This window comes from Halichoeres trimaculatus, unplaced genomic scaffold, assembly GCF_033239565.1.
Source record: "Halichoeres trimaculatus isolate MK-OKI-2021-1 unplaced genomic scaffold, fHalTri1.1 fHalTri1_scaffold_2, whole genome shotgun sequence".
NCBI classification, from domain to species: Eukaryota; Metazoa; Chordata; class Actinopteri; order Labriformes; family Labridae; genus Halichoeres; species Halichoeres trimaculatus.
In genome coordinates this window covers 15,866,693-15,884,134 of record NW_027437180.1, presented here as the reverse complement: position 1 = coordinate 15,884,134, position 17,442 = coordinate 15,866,693, and the positions used below count along the sequence as shown (strand labels likewise).

Here is a 17,442-nt window from a genome sequence, read left to right as displayed (position 1 = left end):
ACTTTTATTTCTTTTGAGCACCTTGCTGTTGTCATTAAGACCCTGTCCTATTATTAGTCATCTATAGACCTCTGAAAACCCAACACTGTTTTTATTCTAGAGTTTTCAGAGTTTTTATTCCTTTTCATGTGGAAATTTGATAAAATTCTTAAATTAAGGAATATTAATGTAAACGTTTGTTGTCCCTCTCAAACAATGACTGCTGATTTTATTGAAACTGGACTTTTTTTTATCTAACCCAGGCAATACAGGAACCAACCCATGTAAAGGGACAATGCCTAGATTTGGTTTTATTTTCTGGACTTAGTCCTGATGGGTTTTTAACCAAGGATATCTGTAACATATACAGTCCTCTCTCGGTCCACTCTCATTAAACATTAAATCATCAGCCAGAAATCTAGGAGTCATCTTTGACTCTGAACTCACCTTCTCCACCCACATCAATAAAATCACCTAGTCCTGTTTCTTCCATCTGTGCTCCATTTAAAAAATCAAACAAATTCTCACCCCTCCAGTTATTGAAAAAATAATTCATGCATTCATATTCTCAAGACTGGACTATTGTCTCCTCCCTGGTTTAAATAAAAAATCTCTCCCTCGCCTCCAACTAGTACAGAATGCAGCCGCTAGGCTTTTTAAATGAAGCTTAGCCGAAGTTCAATCAGAAAGACTATCTTCCTGGCATGCCCTTTTCTGTCTCTGTCTTTAACCGCTTCCTAATAATTCACCTCTCATCTCTTTTTCTCCCAATCACAGTCAGCCAATCTCTCTCAGCCAATGCGTTGTAGCTGTCATATTTAAATATGCTCTCTCTCTCTGCAGCCGGTCAGCTGTCATTCAGCGGAAAGGTCCTCAAACCCACCTCCACCCCTTCACCACCCCATCAGGCCTCGGTCATTCCTCAAGTCTCAACTCAAGCATCACACTTCTTCACCACCACCAGTGTCTAGGCTCCGGGGGAAGTTTACGGGAGCGTCAATCATTCCTCCTGCTCCTGAGACGATCACTTCCTGCGGGGTCTAAGCGCCAAAGACTTTTCACTCATCAATTCTTTATCTGTTTCATTAAATTTGGTCACTCATACTATTTGTCTTCTCTTCCTTATTAGTCTTTCCTGATTGAACTGGTTTTAATAGACGGCATCACATCACACTAGTTTTAGCATCCCTCCACAGGCTTCCTGTCAGTTCTAAAATTGATTTTAAGATATTATTGATCACTTTTAAAGCTCTCACGGAACTTGCCCCTACCTATATTTCTGAGCTTTTAATTAAAAATGAGCCAGCTCGCAGCCTCAGATCCTCAGATCCAAAGTTGAGGTTCAAAAGTAAAGGTGACAGAGCTTTCTCTGTCAGAGCTCCTCGACTTTGGAACAACATAGAGATAAGGCATGCAGAGTCTGTTGCTTCTTTTAAAGCACTTTTAAAAACCCACTTTTACAGGCAGGCTCTAATTTTGCCTTTATTGTTTTTTAGCCTTTCTGTTTTCTTGTTGTTCTTGCCTTTTTAAACCACTCTGTTTTATTTATGTGTAATCATTTATTTATTCCATTTTATTTTAGCATTATTGTTAATACCTTCCACTACTCCTGATTTTACTTGACTTATGTTTCACACTTGTTTCACTTTTAACCTTTTGACTTATACCCTTTAGGCCTTTAATTCTTTTATCTCTTGATCATATCTTTGCTTAATTATAATTATTCTTTCATTATTTTTGTTCATATATATTTTACAATTTCATATATTTGTAAAATATATATATATATATATATATATATATATATATATATATATATATATATATATATATATATATATATATATATATATATATATATATATATATATATAGAATAAGAAAATAGAATAGAAAATATTTTATTTATCCCCAAGGGGAAATTTAGGAGTCACAGCAGCGTTTAAGAAAACAAAAGTAAGGAAGTGTACAGAAAGTGCAAAAAGGTCCACAAGACACAAGAAAAGAAATGACGATATCCCGTCCCATATATATATATATATATATATATATATATATATATATATATATATATATATATATATATATATATATATATATATATATATATATATACTTCTATTTTTATTATTTTAGTTCTTAAAGGAACAATTCCAGAATTTTTGTCCTGTGTTTGATCATCATGAATAATCCGACCATTACATGTCAGTTTAACAACCAGGCGGAGTTGGTAAATATCCGTAACTATCACAAATTTGTATGACCAACTTGTTCAAAATAGATCATCACAAATAACTGATTTACTTCATAAAAATCTTAAGGCATGTTGAACAACAATCTACTATGTTCTTATGCAATGTTAACTCCTCATATCCGTCATAGAGGGGTACTTCAATCTATTACGATTGTTGAAGAACCATAACGGATGTATAACGGATGTATGTCCCTATGTAGAAGACGCTTCTGGTGTCGCGTTGTTTAGAAGTGGAGCCAGCTCTTTTGTTCGGTGTGGTGGCTCTTAAAAGAGCCGTTGTGTTGTTATTATTGAGCTGCAGACAGTTTAAGCTCTCTCTCCGCGGATGCGGCGGGCCAGCTGGATGTCTTTGGGCATGATGGTGACTCTCTTGGCGTGGATGGCGCACAGGTTGGTGTCCTCGAACAGCCCCACCAGGTAAGCCTCGCTGGCCTCCTGCAGAGCCATGACAGCAGAGCTCTGGAAGCGCAGGTCGGTCTTGAAGTCCTGAGCGATTTCTCGGACCAGGCGCTGGAAGGGCAGCTTGCGGATGAGCAGCTCGGTGGATTTCTGGTAGCGACGGATCTCTCGGAGAGCCACGGTACCGGGCCTGTAACGGTGAGGCTTCTTGACGCCACCGGTGGCCGGGGCGCTCTTACGGGCAGCCTTTGTGGCCAGCTGCTTCCTGGGGGCTTTGCCTCCGGTGGATTTACGAGCGGTCTGCTTGGTTCTTGCCATACTGTCTTCTTTCTCTGACTTGGGAGAGATATGCTGTATGGAGGCGAGCCGCGCTGCTTTTAAAGCAGAGGGGCGGCTGTGAGACGGTGACGCTGTTTGAGAGCTCCGGCTGGGGATTGGTGAGAGGCCGCTTCTGGAGCTCAGCCCCGCAGCTCGAGGAGAGGAGGGGGACAGAGCCCCCGCATCAAGCTCCGCTGCGCATTGGAGAGCGTGGCGGAGCGGAGCTGAGCTCGGGCCGCCCTCTGCTGCTCTGCTTCAAGCCTCTTTACTGGTTGGTGCGCCGGGGAAAAGCGCGCGCTCTCAGCCTATATCAGGGGACTTTGAGCCGATAAGGATATTACTTCTCTGAGTCCAGACTGAAGACAGACCAAACATGAGTGGAAGAGGCAAAACCGGCGGCAAAGCCAGAGCTAAGGCTAAGACCCGTTCATCCCGTGCCGGGCTCCAGTTCCCCGTGGGTCGTGTCCACAGGCTGCTGCGCAAAGGAAACTATGCTCAGCGAGTTGGAGCCGGCGCCCCCGTCTACCTGGCGGCTGTGCTGGAGTACCTGACTGCTGAGATCCTGGAGTTGGCCGGAAACGCTGCTCGTGACAACAAGAAGACCCGTATCATCCCCCGTCACCTGCAGCTGGCTGTCCGCAACGACGAGGAGCTGAACAAGTTGCTGGGCGGAGTGACCATCGCTCAGGGCGGCGTGCTGCCCAACATCCAGGCTGTCCTGCTGCCCAAGAAGACCGAGAAGGCCGCCAAGAAGTAAAGTCTCTCATCAGACTGCCAACAACCCAAAGGCTCTTTTAAGAGCCACCCACCTCTACGAATGAGCTAAAATCCTTGCACAGTACTTACGTTTGACCTGTCGGACAGTGAAATGTACGTGGACCACGAATGAGTGGAGGAAATATAAATCCGCCGAGCTACGCTCAGTACTAGGTGAGGAAACCCGCAGGGCAGCCTATATCCAGTACAGAGCTGACAAACCTGCAGAAATGTGTTTGGAATTTTTTTTTTTTTTTTTTAATTTATCTTTTTAATGAAAATCACAACAGCTTTGACCACAGGTTATTAAAACAGATTAAAACGTCCATCACGTACCTCGACACTTAGTCCCACAGCAACAAAAACACCTCAGCATACCCAATCCATTTCTACATTTTTAAGTCTATTGATTCTAAAAAGTGCAGCGTTCCTCACATAAAAATGCTAAGCTGAGTCACATCAGGAAATATCCAAGAGAATTGGTTTTATTCCCTCCACCTTTGTGCATAAAGGCCAGCACATGACATCTCCTCTTCCCTCTCTCTGATTTCAAGAGAGTTTTATTGGCATGAGAACGTACATACACATTCCCAAAGCAAGTGTGATGAATGTACACACAGTTAAACATACTTTAAGGACATGGAACAAGCATGCAGTGCAAAGGGAATGAAATAAGATGAAATACTGATAAAAAATAAACTGTATATTCAAAATATAACACAAATACATAAATAAATGTTAAAGTGTTGTCGATAAGATTAGAAAATGTACAGAGCTACTTACTATTGTTATTGTAGACTTGTGTTGGCTGACCTTGCTTGTATTAATTCTAACAGCAGTGAAGTATCTTAATGCTTTTCAAAAGTGCTATACAAAAATACATCCTTGTCATTATACTCTTAAAATTACAGCTAGGATTGTGTAAAAGATTATGGAATCATAATTCTGCAGCAAAACTAAAATCAAACTGAGAAACAGAGAAATAACTTCTAGCAGGTCTCTTCCATTGAGGTCTCTTTTGCAGGTTGGTGAAGTGATGTACAATAGTCACGGGAAGTTTTTTTTAACTCTTAAAGAACAGTCTGCTCTTTCAGGTTCCAAACATCTCCAAAATATGTGAATAGTTTGTGTATTGATAAATCTTTTTGCATTCAGTTTTTATGATAACCCTCAAAATGTCCTAATTTTGTGCATGTCTTCTGCTACAAAACATGGTTGTCAAACTTTTTTGCACAATATTAAATAGAATAAAACACTCAACATAAACCCACACAAAGAACCAGAACAGATACAGAACCAAACTCAGGTTCAAACAGTATGAAAACGTTCTCAGTTCAAGTTGGTGTTCAGAAAAATCAGATGCCTGAGCTTGGATGGACTGATATTATTCTTCATTCATTGGGCTGCGTCATGTGTGAAGTAGTGATGTGACATGCTCAAAGATGCATCTCCAAAAGCCAAAGCCATCTTAAAAGTCAGAGTAACTGACTTCTATCCTGTGAGTCGGCTTCCATCTTTTTTCCTTTAATGCTTAGATCTTACACTACAGCTCTGCTGGCTCTCTGTCGCTGCCGACCGCTGGAGTTTGTTTAAATTCATAGAACAGCAGCCATGTTGCAAATCACATGTCAGGATATAGGATCATACTATCATGCAAAAATAAATAACACAACATGATTATATAGGAAATAAACTAAGTGGAATGGTGTGGCTTCACTTTAAAATAATAATAAAATAAACTTTGAATGCAAGAGGGCTCATCAACATACAGCTCATTCATAGCAGGTCAGGCTGAAATTCGAGGAAACAACTAATACTCATACTGGAGCCATTCGGAAGCCAGATCAGAAGAGCCAAACAAGAGGCTGAATGTCCCATCACTGGCGCCATTTCCCTAAATAACCTCGATCCTAAAAGAGAGCTGTTCAGGTTTCTGCTCTGTACAGCATGATGCAAGAGACGCTGGTGTTGGTAACAATCTCTATATAGAGAAGGTCGGGCTACACCTTTGGTACAGGAGCATGCACGTATTCGGCGTAGGGATGAGTACTTCTAGCATATAACACATCGAATAACCTTATCTATATACCACATCGGCCGTCGTGTCTTAGGAAACTCTTTAATTAGACAGTGGGTGGCCCTGAAAAGGGCCTTTGGTTTATTAAGGCAGCGTGTTGATGGTCTAACCCCCGAATCCGTACAGGGTGCGTCCCTGTCTCTTCAGGGCGTAAACCACGTCCATGGCGGTCACGGTCTTTCTCTTGGCGTGCTCGGTGTAGGTGACGGCGTCACGGATCACGTTCTCCAGGAACACCTTGAGCACACCGCGGGTCTCCTCGTAGATCAGACCGGAGATACGCTTTACTCCACCACGGCGGGCCAGACGGCGGATAGCGGGCTTAGTGATGCCCTGGATGTTATCACGGAGGACTTTGCGGTGCCGCTTGGCGCCTCCTTTGCCGAGTCCTTTTCCTCCCTTTCCTCTTCCGCTCATTTTCAACGATCAGCTTAACGATTAGCAATGGCAACAAAATTTGACTGCTCAGACCTTTAAACACTGCATGAGGACGTGTCAGAGCTTAGAGGCAGTGCGTCTCTTCTTCCTCCTTATTTCGGTAGTTTGTTGCTTCTGGTAGATCAGCGCCCTCTGCCGAACTACTTGCACTTCTGCTGCTATTGACTACAGGACCAGATGCATATGAGCAGAGTCAAACAGGAGCGAGTCTGTAGCCTGTCAACAACTCAGGGAGAGTTTAAACCACGGCAATAAAAAAGGAAGGAAATCTGTTCACTGCAGCCTCACGGCATCAGGCACGTTTTGGTTAAATTGTTATCGTTGGAGCTCCGCATTGCACATTACAACCGAATCTACAGCAACCACACTGCAGCTCACCATGAAAGTTCCAATTCAACAAACTTCATTTACTTACTATTATACCATTCATTCGGTAAACCCAGGCCAAATAACTTAAACTTTAAGTATTTCAAAAAACGTCATTTATTTACTATTAACAAGTAATGTTATCTTCTCTATTATCACTGGTCATTTATTTATATGTATTTTCTGTCTTTATAATGCGCTCTGGTGCATGGGTCCGTTACCTGCGTTATGCGGGGCGGTAGCTCCGCTCCCCATTTGCCAGTTTGAATGATTGACATCTTCAAAAAATAAACAGTCAGAGCGAATAGAATCTCTGGGAACCGCCTTGATATCAAACACACCAATAGTGATCGAGGAGGAGGCAAACACATTTTATACTAATTGATGGACAGGAACCTTTCTCCAATCAAACCGCTCTAAAAGGGGTTAAATAGTGGTCACGCGACCTGGCTATTGTTCTCAAGGTATGCTGGGAGATGTATGCATGTGACGATGGCGACATTTTCACAGTGGATAAAGTTTTAAGGTAGGACAGATTTTCTGGTTGTGTTTTTCAAGAGTGAACGGTTTGTGTATATGAGTTTTTAGCTGAGTTTTCAAGTGAGTTCTGTGTGCATGCCACATCAGCAACCAGACAAAAAAAAAAAAAAAATAGTCAAAGCAAACGAGTTTTAGGGAGAGTTCCAGGCTAACTACCTTTAGTTAACCAAAAATAGCACGTTAAATTATTCCTTTAAACTAAAACATGAAAAGCACATAATCTCCTTGTGCGCACTAAAGCCCATAAATTGCTAATCAAATACACACTCTCATAGAATGCTCCCCATCCATCATGCTCATTTTATATGGTTTAGCTGACTAAATAACAAGGTGGCAAATTCACACAATTTTTACTCCATATGGTTTGGGTGGGACCTTCTCAGAGACATGGACTATGGAAAAAAAACTGATAGGATTATGGCGAACTGATCAGGGGGGTTAGTGAGAGAGGGACATTACAAATGCACATATATGTAAAAGAGGGAAGTTAGTGAAGAATGTGGGATCAAAAAGAAACAAAATAGAGAAAAAGATCAAATAAGGCAGCTAGCAAGAGATGAAACTGATTCAGAGAGCTGGGTAGGGTATAAAGTAAAATAAATAAGGGGGGGGGGGGGGTCACTGGAGTGTGCAAGAGAGGAATGAAGGTGGTACTGGAAGCTGATGGTTACAACAGGGCAGTCATGGGTGGTCAAGCTGTGTGTATGTCTGTGTGTGTAGTTGTGTGTGACTCCCTGCTGTGGTCAGTGCTCTGTGACAGGCAGACGCAGGGTTCCTTTGCTCTAAGAGTGAGTTGGTCTCACTGTGCACAGTTGTGTTTTTTATGGTTGCTGATTGGATTTCAGACTTTTTTTCCCATCACTCCTGCTGGTTCACTGTACGCCTTGACCAGTGGAGTTCCTTTCCCATTTAGCACATCCATCTACCACATTTTTTGATAGCACTTTCAAAACAATGTTAAAAATATCAACTTAAAAAAAAAATCCAGTCTTTTTCTCTCAATATGCACAGTGAGAAAGCGGTTTTGTCCCCTCTTCATCTGCCGTAGCAATGCGTTGTTTGAGGGGGAATTCTTGGCGTTGAATGTCCACATTACATTTTCCTGCACCGACTGCCCATGCCTTTTGGAAATGGGTTCAAGGTTCTTTTATTGACTTTTGAATCTTTCCATTGTTTTTGCTTCTTCACATCAGTTTTCTTTTTATCACATGAGCCTGTGAGAGCCCTCGGGTCTTCAGGTTATGGTTTTTAAAGGTTCCTAAAGTCAGAATTCTATCTTATCGGACTGAAATTTAAACTTAGAACAAAAGCAAATAAACTCATTTTGAAAAACTCGAATATTTTCACATTTTGGTGTCATTTTAAAGACCAGCAAATCCATTTAGAACAAAAATGGTCAGAGTCAGAAATATTAACACTCAGATAAGAGACTAAAGGTGGAGGCTGATACCTGAACAATCTGTAGTAAATGCTATCTGTACAATTCTGTGCACATTTATTAGACCACCTGTTGTACCAATGAAAAAACACAATCTCAACTTCACTCTTAAAGTACTTTTAGTACATTTAAACATGCAGCCCATGGTGGTGCTTTACCAAAGAACAGAGACATTAAATAGCAGTAATATCAGAGAAGAGTCCCATAAAACATAAAATAAGTGAAATCAAACCTGTATAAGATCTAATGAATACCAAGATATGCATTAAATAGAACAATAACAAGAAGTGAGTTCACATGAAATGAATCAGGATGAGTAAAATAAATAAATAAATAAATAGAAATAAGGGTGAAATTAAAATAAATTGGAATAAAATAAAATGATTTGCAACAAAATAAAAATAAAGTGAATGAAAATAACATAAAAAAATACAATTAAAAAACAAACAAACAAACAAACAAACAAAAAACATATTGTTGAATGAAATCAAAACAACTCAGCATCATGAAGTGCATAATTCAGACTCCTTTCACAGCAAGTATCCAGTCACAAAGGATTTGGTAGAGAACAACATAATACCACTAAAACACTTTATTTTTCTTTTCATTCATAAAAGTAAAAGTACAAAAAATGCCCTGTAATTTAGTGAGCGTTACTATTTATTTGCTGTTTGTATATATGTATATATATATATATATATATATATATATATATATATATATATATATATATATATATATATATACACACACACATATATATATATATATATATATATATATATATATATATATATATATATATATATATATATATATATAAATCAGCACATAAGAAAATTCATGAATTGCAAGGTTTTTTTTTTTTTTTTGTACTCATACATTGAAAGAAAAGGTCTTTCTTTGCACTTACCTGCACTCAGTTGAAGTGTCTGCTGCCATCTGCTGCTCATTTTCAGCCTGTGCATTTAAAGTGAAACAAACCAGAACACAGAGCAGGACTCCTGCTGCTGCAGATACTGTTTTGTTGTATTTGTTAAACATTTGACCTTTCAGATGATGATCACAGCAAGAGTGAGCCTTTTTTACTTTGAGTACCTTTACTACTTGTACCCATCAGCTATCTTGGTTTTAAGACAAGATCAACTTTATTAATTTTGAAGGATACTGTATAGCTCTAGCTGGGTGTTCACAAAAAGAGTAAATGCTTGCCTCAAAAAAGACAATGCTTATTAAGTTTTTTTTTTTTTTTGACCAGTTTAGTGGATTGTCTGTTTAAAAGAAAGGGGACATTGAGTGGTGTATGATGTAGTACATGTGCACATGTAAGTGGCATGTCCTCCTAAGCTTGGACTTTGGAGTGTCCCAGCTTTTTGGGTTTTTCTTGAATGGTGTCGAAGCCGAGGCCACTGGTTTGTAACAGCGCTTGCCTTCTCTGACTTTTTTAACACCTGTGATGAAAACATATGTAATCAGAATTTTCTATGACTCTCTGAGCCACAAACATGAGAACATAGGTCTGGGTGGTGAAGGTGTTTTCTATTTCACCACTGTGTATGTCCACATACTCAGTGAGACGCTTCCCCTGAGAATCTGTGTCATATCCATCATGAGGGCACAGATATTTTCGTTTCCCTTCTTTCTATTTGCCTGCCCATGACTTTTTAACACTTTGCACATCAATATTTCAGATGATCCTGGAATTACTGTATCACTCACTGATGGTGTGACTGTGAAGTTGTCATGTACCTAAAAGGTGTAGTGTGACAGCAAAGTGCTTCGATCATCTTGGCTAATTTTTTTCTGTCACCTGTTTCCCTCTCAAGTAGTGTTTCAGTGCTTTGTTAATCGACTCAAGCAAAGATGCTCATTGACTTGATACAAAGAGCCTCTTCCTGAGCTATCTGATGACAGCTTCTGTGGCATTTTTTTCTATGATCACTAAGACTTGGGTTGTCAACTGCAAACTGGCAGGTATTCGGTCAAATCAAGTTTGCAGGATGACTTTGCAAAGTGTAAAAATCAAAGATAGCAACTTCAGTAAAAAAAAAAAAAAAATATATATATATATATATATATATATATAGTTTGGTTCTTGCCCCTTCTGATCCTTCTGTTCTTGTATGGCCACAACTTTATGTGCATTCATATAAATTCTGGACACTTACACAGCAGGGGAAAATGAGATAGGGCCGTTTTCACCATATGTGTATATAATGCCATGATAAAGATCCACATCCTGGCAATATTCTGGACACTAAGATCCAGAATATGAAATATGTGCTGGCAGGTCATCATAATTTTCAACACTGTCCAGTAACAAGTTATCGTACAAACCTGGAACACCAAATTGTTGCAGACAGTCTGATGAAAGGGAGTATAACATTAAAGTAGGTCATAAGTGTTGCATAACAATCACAATATGCTTGGCAGAGGTCTGCGCCCTCTGAGTGCTTTTCTAGTTTGTAATGTTTTATAAGGAGATGGTCCATTAAAATGGTAATTTTCCGAATGTACCTTTGTGCACCAAAACAGAGGGGCACATTTTGGAGTGGATGTTATTTTTAGTCTATTTTACTTTCTTGATCCACTTGCGATAAATTTAACTGTATGTGACACCTCAACTAAAATAAGTGTGACACCTCTGACTGAGACGTTTGGTGATGCCCTCTTGGCTTTTTTCATGAATTTGCCTAGAATCTTTCAGTGCCTTGGTCTTTATGCTTCTGGAGTCTTTGGGGCTTCAAATTGTAGTGGTTCCATGCAGGTTGCATGTATTGAAGTTGAAGATGGACAAATATAATCTTCCTTGTACTTACTCTGTGTTACATCAGTTTCAGCCTGACAGTGATATGTCCTCATTTTCGATTTCAATCTCTGCATCACTGGTTTAAAATGATGGCTGTCTTGACCCTATGTCAAAATCTTGCCAAACTCCTGTGTGTCACACCTATCAGAGGGGACCTCACCTGATGATCTGGAAACAGAGCTGGTAGCCCTGTTATCGCAAGGCAAAACCGCCTTTAACGATGTTGTTGGGGGAAAAAAAAACAAAAAAACTTGCTTCCTTCTGCTCTGACAATGTTCCCCAACTCTGAGGATTGTTTTTTTCATCAGGATGATGCTCTGTGCCACATAGATTGGTCAAACAAGGTGTGGGTAAAGGACCACCAGATCAAGACCCAGACCTGAACCCTATTGCAAACCTCTGGAACCCAAAAGTATTGTTGCGTTTCAGTGTTCGAAAACAAATTTTTGAAAACAGCCTCCAAAGTGGGATTTTTCTGAAACACTGCCGTGTAAACAGTAAACAGTAAGCCGACGTTTTCAGTGGAAAACGTCACACTCCGCTCCTCACGAGCGCATACAACAGGACAACAGTACCATTGTTAGGATGGTCGCGAACTACCATGTTGTGCTTGTGCTGCTGAATCTGCTGACTGTCTCTCAAAAAATGTGCATCTGTTGCTCCACTTTTGCACTTAGTATTCCCCAATAGACCAGATGACTGGCCCAACTCTACTTCAGTGGAGATCTACCAAAAGCGGCTTCTGGACAAGAAATAGTGCCGACTACAGGCCTGGCATGCTTACAACAGCGTTTACAGTCCCTCAGTGTTTCCGTTTGAATACAGATTTTTCACCGCATTTTCACTGCGTTTTGACATTTTCAGATGAAATGTTGTTGTGCAAACGGGGCCTGAAACGCAGCACTTTTGCACTTCACCCCAAAACCATTGCTGCGTGAAATGCCCTTAAAGAAAGACTGGAAGAGAATTATACCAAGATGCATGAGCTGTGATGAACAATCAGGGTTAGTCCAGCAAATACTGATTCCTGAACTCTTCCTGAGTGAAAACATTGGGGTTGTATTTTTAATTAAAAAAAAGCTCTGAAAACAGTGCCTCTTGTTAAATATTTTAACTCTTTGTAGTGTTTTGTAAATAGATGCTCGGAAAGACGATATTTTTATTTAGAATTTGGGAGAAGTGTAGTGAACAGTGAATGGATTAAACCAATCTTCATTTTACTCAATCACAAACCTAAAGTAATAGCAGAGAAACTGTAAAGATCTCAGTGGTTTCTTGATTTTTTCCAGAGTTTAGTTTAAAATTATTTCAACATTTTTTTTTTTTTTTTTTTGTCAAAAGATCTAGTTCTGCCATTTCTACCCAGAACAGAAAAACTGTTGAGCCCAGTGTGAGCTCAGTCATGGATCACCAGCAATCCCCTCAGTGGAACAGCCCACCTGTGTGCGTTTGTGTTGACAAGTGTGTACAAGTCAAGTGACTTACAGAAGTTTCTCCATGTGTGCTAAAACCAGGACTGTAAATGCACACTGTCACCCTCACGTTACATTTCCCTTTTATATATATATATATATATATATATATATATATATATATATATATATATATATATATATATATATATATATATATATATATATATATATATATTATTATTATTATTATATTATATTATTATTATTTTTTGGGGGGGAGGACAGAAGATGCTCTTGTTTCCTCTTTCTGACTGACACAAATAGAAGTTATCTTGAGATCTTCACTCTGGATTGAAACTTTGAGTTATGCTCGCTTGCTGGTACCCTCAAGCCTGCCAGATTAAGCTCTGTCATGGATCTTGTGACAGGATCTTACAGAAATTAGAAATTATCTGGACATAAATGGAATTAAATCATTTTTGAAGCCACTTCTTCCTTATCTCTTCTTCTTCTGGATGTTTTTGGTCACAAACTTATCACCTGCTAGGCGCAATATTCTAGCCTCATCCACAGATGTGTGAGCATATGAGAGGTATCTGTCTTGAGTAACACAGACTGTATACTCTCCAAATATTAAGTATTTGCATTACTAATGCTGGCCAACAGATGGCACTGCAACTCTGTTGTTTTTTCCATATGAGTAGCTGTCCATGGTTTTGAATATAAATTTCACAGATGTGCTACTGGCAAAGGAAGAAAAGAGGAGAGGAGGGGTGAATCAAAAGGAATGTAAACAAGAAAAAAATATATATGAGAGGAAACAGAGGGTTTAAAGGAGGACAAGAAAAAAGAGGGATATGATTAATGGTAATGATACGGAGGGGTTAATGTAAGGACAAAAGGGAATCAGTGCAATCAAATAAGACTCCTTGTTTTTGGTACTACCACTTTTGGTACTACTGTTTTGAGTCCGAATGAACTTATGATAAAGTATTTTTAAATAAATTATTTTTAATTGTGTTTGGTTTTAGGCCACAGTAATTTAAAAAAAAAAAAAAAAAACAAGTTGAACAAATGAGTTTGTGTGAATTGTATTTTAAATATTTCAAGTTATCTTAAAACAAACTGTCTTAAATCTGTGATTCACATAATAGTGGTTGATGTGTGTGTTATAAAGTTATAAAGTCTTTTGTGCCTGTATGTTTTCCCCTGCTCTGTGTGTGTGTGTGTGTGTGTGTGTGCGTGTGCGTGTGTGTGTGTGTGTGTGTGTGTGTGTGTGTGTGTGTGTTTTGGGGTCACAAAAGGCCTTAAAAATACAATTAAGTTGCACAATTCATCTATTATTGTAAGAATATAAACAAAGACAAACAACAACAAATAATGAACCATTTTTCACATTTTTTTTGTTTGTTTCTACAAAGCCCCAGGGGTGACTAAACCAGGATAAAGACAGTATCAGTGGAAGTAGATGAATTTTGGAGACTCAGCAATTTGTAAACATAGGCACTCTGATTTCTATTAATTCCCTAGATTAAGCATCTAAGGCCTTTTTATTTAATCGGTTTTGTCTGGTTTTGGATTGGCCTAATAGTGTGTTCCCATTGCAGTCTTCACCTGTGTTTTGGACGTTGCTGGCAGAAAAGTTTGTTTGTTGTTTAAATAACTGATGATAAATAACTGATGATAAATAAATAATAACAATTAAAAAAAACTTGTTCACAGTATTCTACCATCTTAAGATCCACTTATGCAAAGTATTGAAGTCTGAAAGGTTAGATAACAAATAAATTGAATTATAAATGACTTTTTCTTTCTTTCTTTCTTTCTTTCTTTCTTTCTTACAGTCATATATCAAAAACACATATACAAATAGGTTTTCTTCAAGAAACTAATCACATGACGGCTCACTCAACCAATCCACCAGACGGATAGTTTAACTTAATATTTCTTGTTTTATCTACAAATGATCATACAATCTTTTCATCCAACTTCTACCGTTTATCTTGGTCAGGGTGGCTGGAGGCTATCCCAGCCTTCTTTGTATTACTGGCAAAGTACACCCTAGACTGGTTGCCAGTCAATCACAGGGCCTGCACACAGAAACAGACAACGTTTGGCATGCAAACTCACACCTACAGGCAGTTTAGAGTCACCAGTTACAGCTACATAATTTCAGCTGCAGGAACTGTGATGTTGATACATAATTTAAGTTCACTAGAACACACACATACATCCTTCCAATGTTTAGTCAAAAAGTAAGTGATGTGAAATTGATTTGGATCAATTTGTGGTGAAAAAAAGATACTTTTTAATCTTTCACTGGAGAACTACCTTAAAACTGGTTTTGCAGGACAGAGGTGTATAACACGATCCAGATGTCTTGATTATTCTGTTTTCATGCATATGGTCCAATCATGCGGCAACCTCCAGTCTAAGAATATGGGACAATGCTGAAGTGCTAAAATCTGCTGTTTCTCGAGCGTTCCCTTGAGGTTGGCTCCAGAGGTACTGGAAATCACACACACCAAGCCAAAAAAGCTGTTTTCAAAGCAGAAATTAACTTATTTACAGCCTGGTTCAAAAAACGTCTCCTGAATGAGTCGCTAATTTTACTACCGGCTCCCACTGTACATGGGGTGAATTTTTTTTCTAACTCAGCCATTCAGAGGATACCATGATTGCGAGCTCCTTCGATAAGAGGCACAGCTGAGGGTCACGTGACCGACAGGCACCCTATAGCTGTACACCAAGCCCTTGCCACTACCAATATGGCCGCTATAGCTGATGTGCTTCATTTTCCGTTTCAGAAACAGACCAGTGACATTGGCGCGCTTACGCCCATGTTTCTTAGGCCCCGTTTACACGGAGACTCCCGCAACGATTCTTCCTTTGCGTTTTAAAAAGCCACCCGCGTTTACATGAGGACGGCGTTAAAACGATCCGCGTTCATACGACTCCAGGAGGAGAAGTCACTTCTTCTGTTCTTTCTTTTTCTGCCGTTTTGTTGTGTGAGACGGTCGGCAATCCAACCATAACGCACATTACCGCCAACTACTGGCTCAACTGGAAATGTGGCTGAGCGCGAAGCCTTCACTTGAAACTGCGAGTGCGCATGCGGTGACGTCAGCGTTTCACCCTGACACGCTCCGCTCTGTGTTTACACGAAGCTGGATGGAGGAGCGGATTCAGATCTTTACACTCTGGGGAGCGTTTTCAAAAGTTTGCGTTTTCACTGAAAACGCAACGTGGTCTCGTCTAAACGGAAGGCCAAAACGCGACAAAATGTTTGCGGAATTGACTGTTTTCGGCGTCGTGTAAACGGGGCCATAGTCTGTTGGTACAATCTGGAGGTGAACTGCATCAAGAATCATTTGCCTGCAGTGTTGTTGGACATTTTCTTTAAAACAAGTTTTCTTTTACCTGTAATATCATGAAAGATGATTCAGATGTGAGGACTTGACAGGCAGCCTTTAATAAGTATAATGAGATATTTGAGTTCTCATCTATGCTCCGAGGTGTTTTCATGTAGCAGCTAAAGCAGCTTTGTCTGATAAAACTTTGCCCAGCATGTTCTTTCGATCTCACCCCAACCTAAAGTCCCCTTGTGTATCCTTGACATGGTAAAGATCTTAGTAGTCATTCCCACTGATAAACCCTATTATCAAATCGTCCATTCAGATAAGATAAAAATCTCTCCAACAGATGCTGTTGTTGGTAATTACAGCAGAATTGATTGCCAAAGCAGTGGGAAAGGTCAGGGCAGGATGGCTGTCCTGAATTTCTTGTCCTTCATCTGTTCTGCTTCCTCTCGACGGTAGGATGAACCACGAGTGGAATCAAGAATTGAAGTGGGTATACTCTGATTTTCCCCTACCACACACAACTGAAGGAAACCCACCATAAGCACCACGACCCTTATAAAAAAAAGAGGGGGTATTGTCATTTTTTCTTAGCCTGCATACTGCACCTCTGTTATCTAGGTAGTAGCTCGAAGGAATCCTTTTTTTCTCCCAGCAGTGTTTTAGCCTGTTTGAAACACTCCGTTTTGGCTGCTGTCTCCTCCTTTCTTCAGATTGGTCACTCTTTTCAGGGCTTGTTGCAGGCAGAGCTTTGAACAGGCCTTGTATTGTGAACCACTTATGCGATCCATATGTGATGACCTCAACATTTCAGCAAGTCTCTTGAAGCTCTAGCGTTATTTTGAGCAGTTGTTAGACAAACTCTGGGATTTCAACAACAGAAGAACATGTAGAGGTTTAAAAATCTGCACACATTTAGTTTGAACATCAATAATTGCTCCTTTCAAACATGTTTAGAACCTGGAAAAGCAGAATACCCCCTCCTTAAAGAGTGGTTACTACTATGCGTTGAATGCAACACATGAAACTAGATAAATGTTTCACTCTTCTAGCAGCTTTAACTTCAAAACAACTATTAACAATTCTAAACTCCTGATGCTACAGCTGCTGCACGGCCAGAGAAGTGACCACCAAGCGGCCGTATTGCTGCTTCGGTAATACTGGGTGAAAAATATTACAGTCTGGAAGCAGCATGGTAAAAAAGTCTTAACATGGCAAGCACCAGAAGCATTTTTAAAGTAAAAGCAAAAGCATGTTTCTATGGGCAGACTAGACAATGGGATATGGGAAGGGT

General features: G+C 39.7%; 3 protein-coding genes and 1 long non-coding RNA gene across 5 annotated transcripts in view; 2 read left to right on the top strand and 2 right to left on the bottom strand.

Annotated features, from left to right (window-relative positions):
• Positions 1-2,153: 2,153 nt before the first annotated feature.
• On the bottom strand, positions 2,154-3,409 carry LOC141808281 (histone H3). The gene has a single exon (XM_074694804.1). It carries the CDS (start codon positions 2,948-2,950, stop codon positions 2,540-2,542), a length of 411 nt encoding a protein of 136 aa, XP_074550905.1. The 5' UTR covers positions 2,951-3,409; the 3' UTR covers positions 2,154-2,539.
• LOC141785870 (histone H2A) lies at positions 3,324-3,707 on the top strand. Its single transcript, XM_074664467.1, has one exon. It carries the CDS (start codon positions 3,324-3,326, stop codon positions 3,705-3,707), a length of 384 nt encoding a protein of 127 aa, XP_074520568.1.
• A 758-nt stretch (positions 3,708-4,465) lies between these two features.
• LOC141785878 (histone H4) lies at positions 4,466-6,209 on the bottom strand. Its single transcript, XM_074664479.1, has one exon. The coding sequence runs from the start codon at positions 6,198-6,200 to the stop codon at positions 5,889-5,891; it is 312 nt and encodes a 103-aa protein (XP_074520580.1). The 5' UTR covers positions 6,201-6,209; the 3' UTR covers positions 4,466-5,888.
• Positions 6,210-7,055: 846 nt separating this feature from the next.
• The window catches only part of LOC141787177 (uncharacterized), a 116,347-nt gene continuing 105,960 nt past the window's right edge, over positions 7,056-17,442 (top strand). For both annotated transcript variants that reach the window (XR_012598042.1, XR_012598041.1), the window contains exon 1: positions 7,056-7,113. This is a non-coding gene — a long non-coding RNA (uncharacterized LOC141787177). The remainder of the gene's footprint in view (positions 7,114-17,442) is intronic.

What these genes read in the sequence shown, in the direction of transcription:
- LOC141808281 (XM_074694804.1), bottom strand. Translation starts at nt 2,950, where the DNA reads ATGGCAAGAACCAAGCAGACCGCTCGTAAATCCACCGGAGGCAAAGCC.
- LOC141785870 (XM_074664467.1), top strand. Translation starts at nt 3,324, where the DNA reads ATGAGTGGAAGAGGCAAAACCGGCGGCAAAGCCAGAGCTAAGGCTAAG.
- LOC141785878 (XM_074664479.1), bottom strand. Translation starts at nt 6,200, where the DNA reads ATGAGCGGAAGAGGAAAGGGAGGAAAAGGACTCGGCAAAGGAGGCGCC.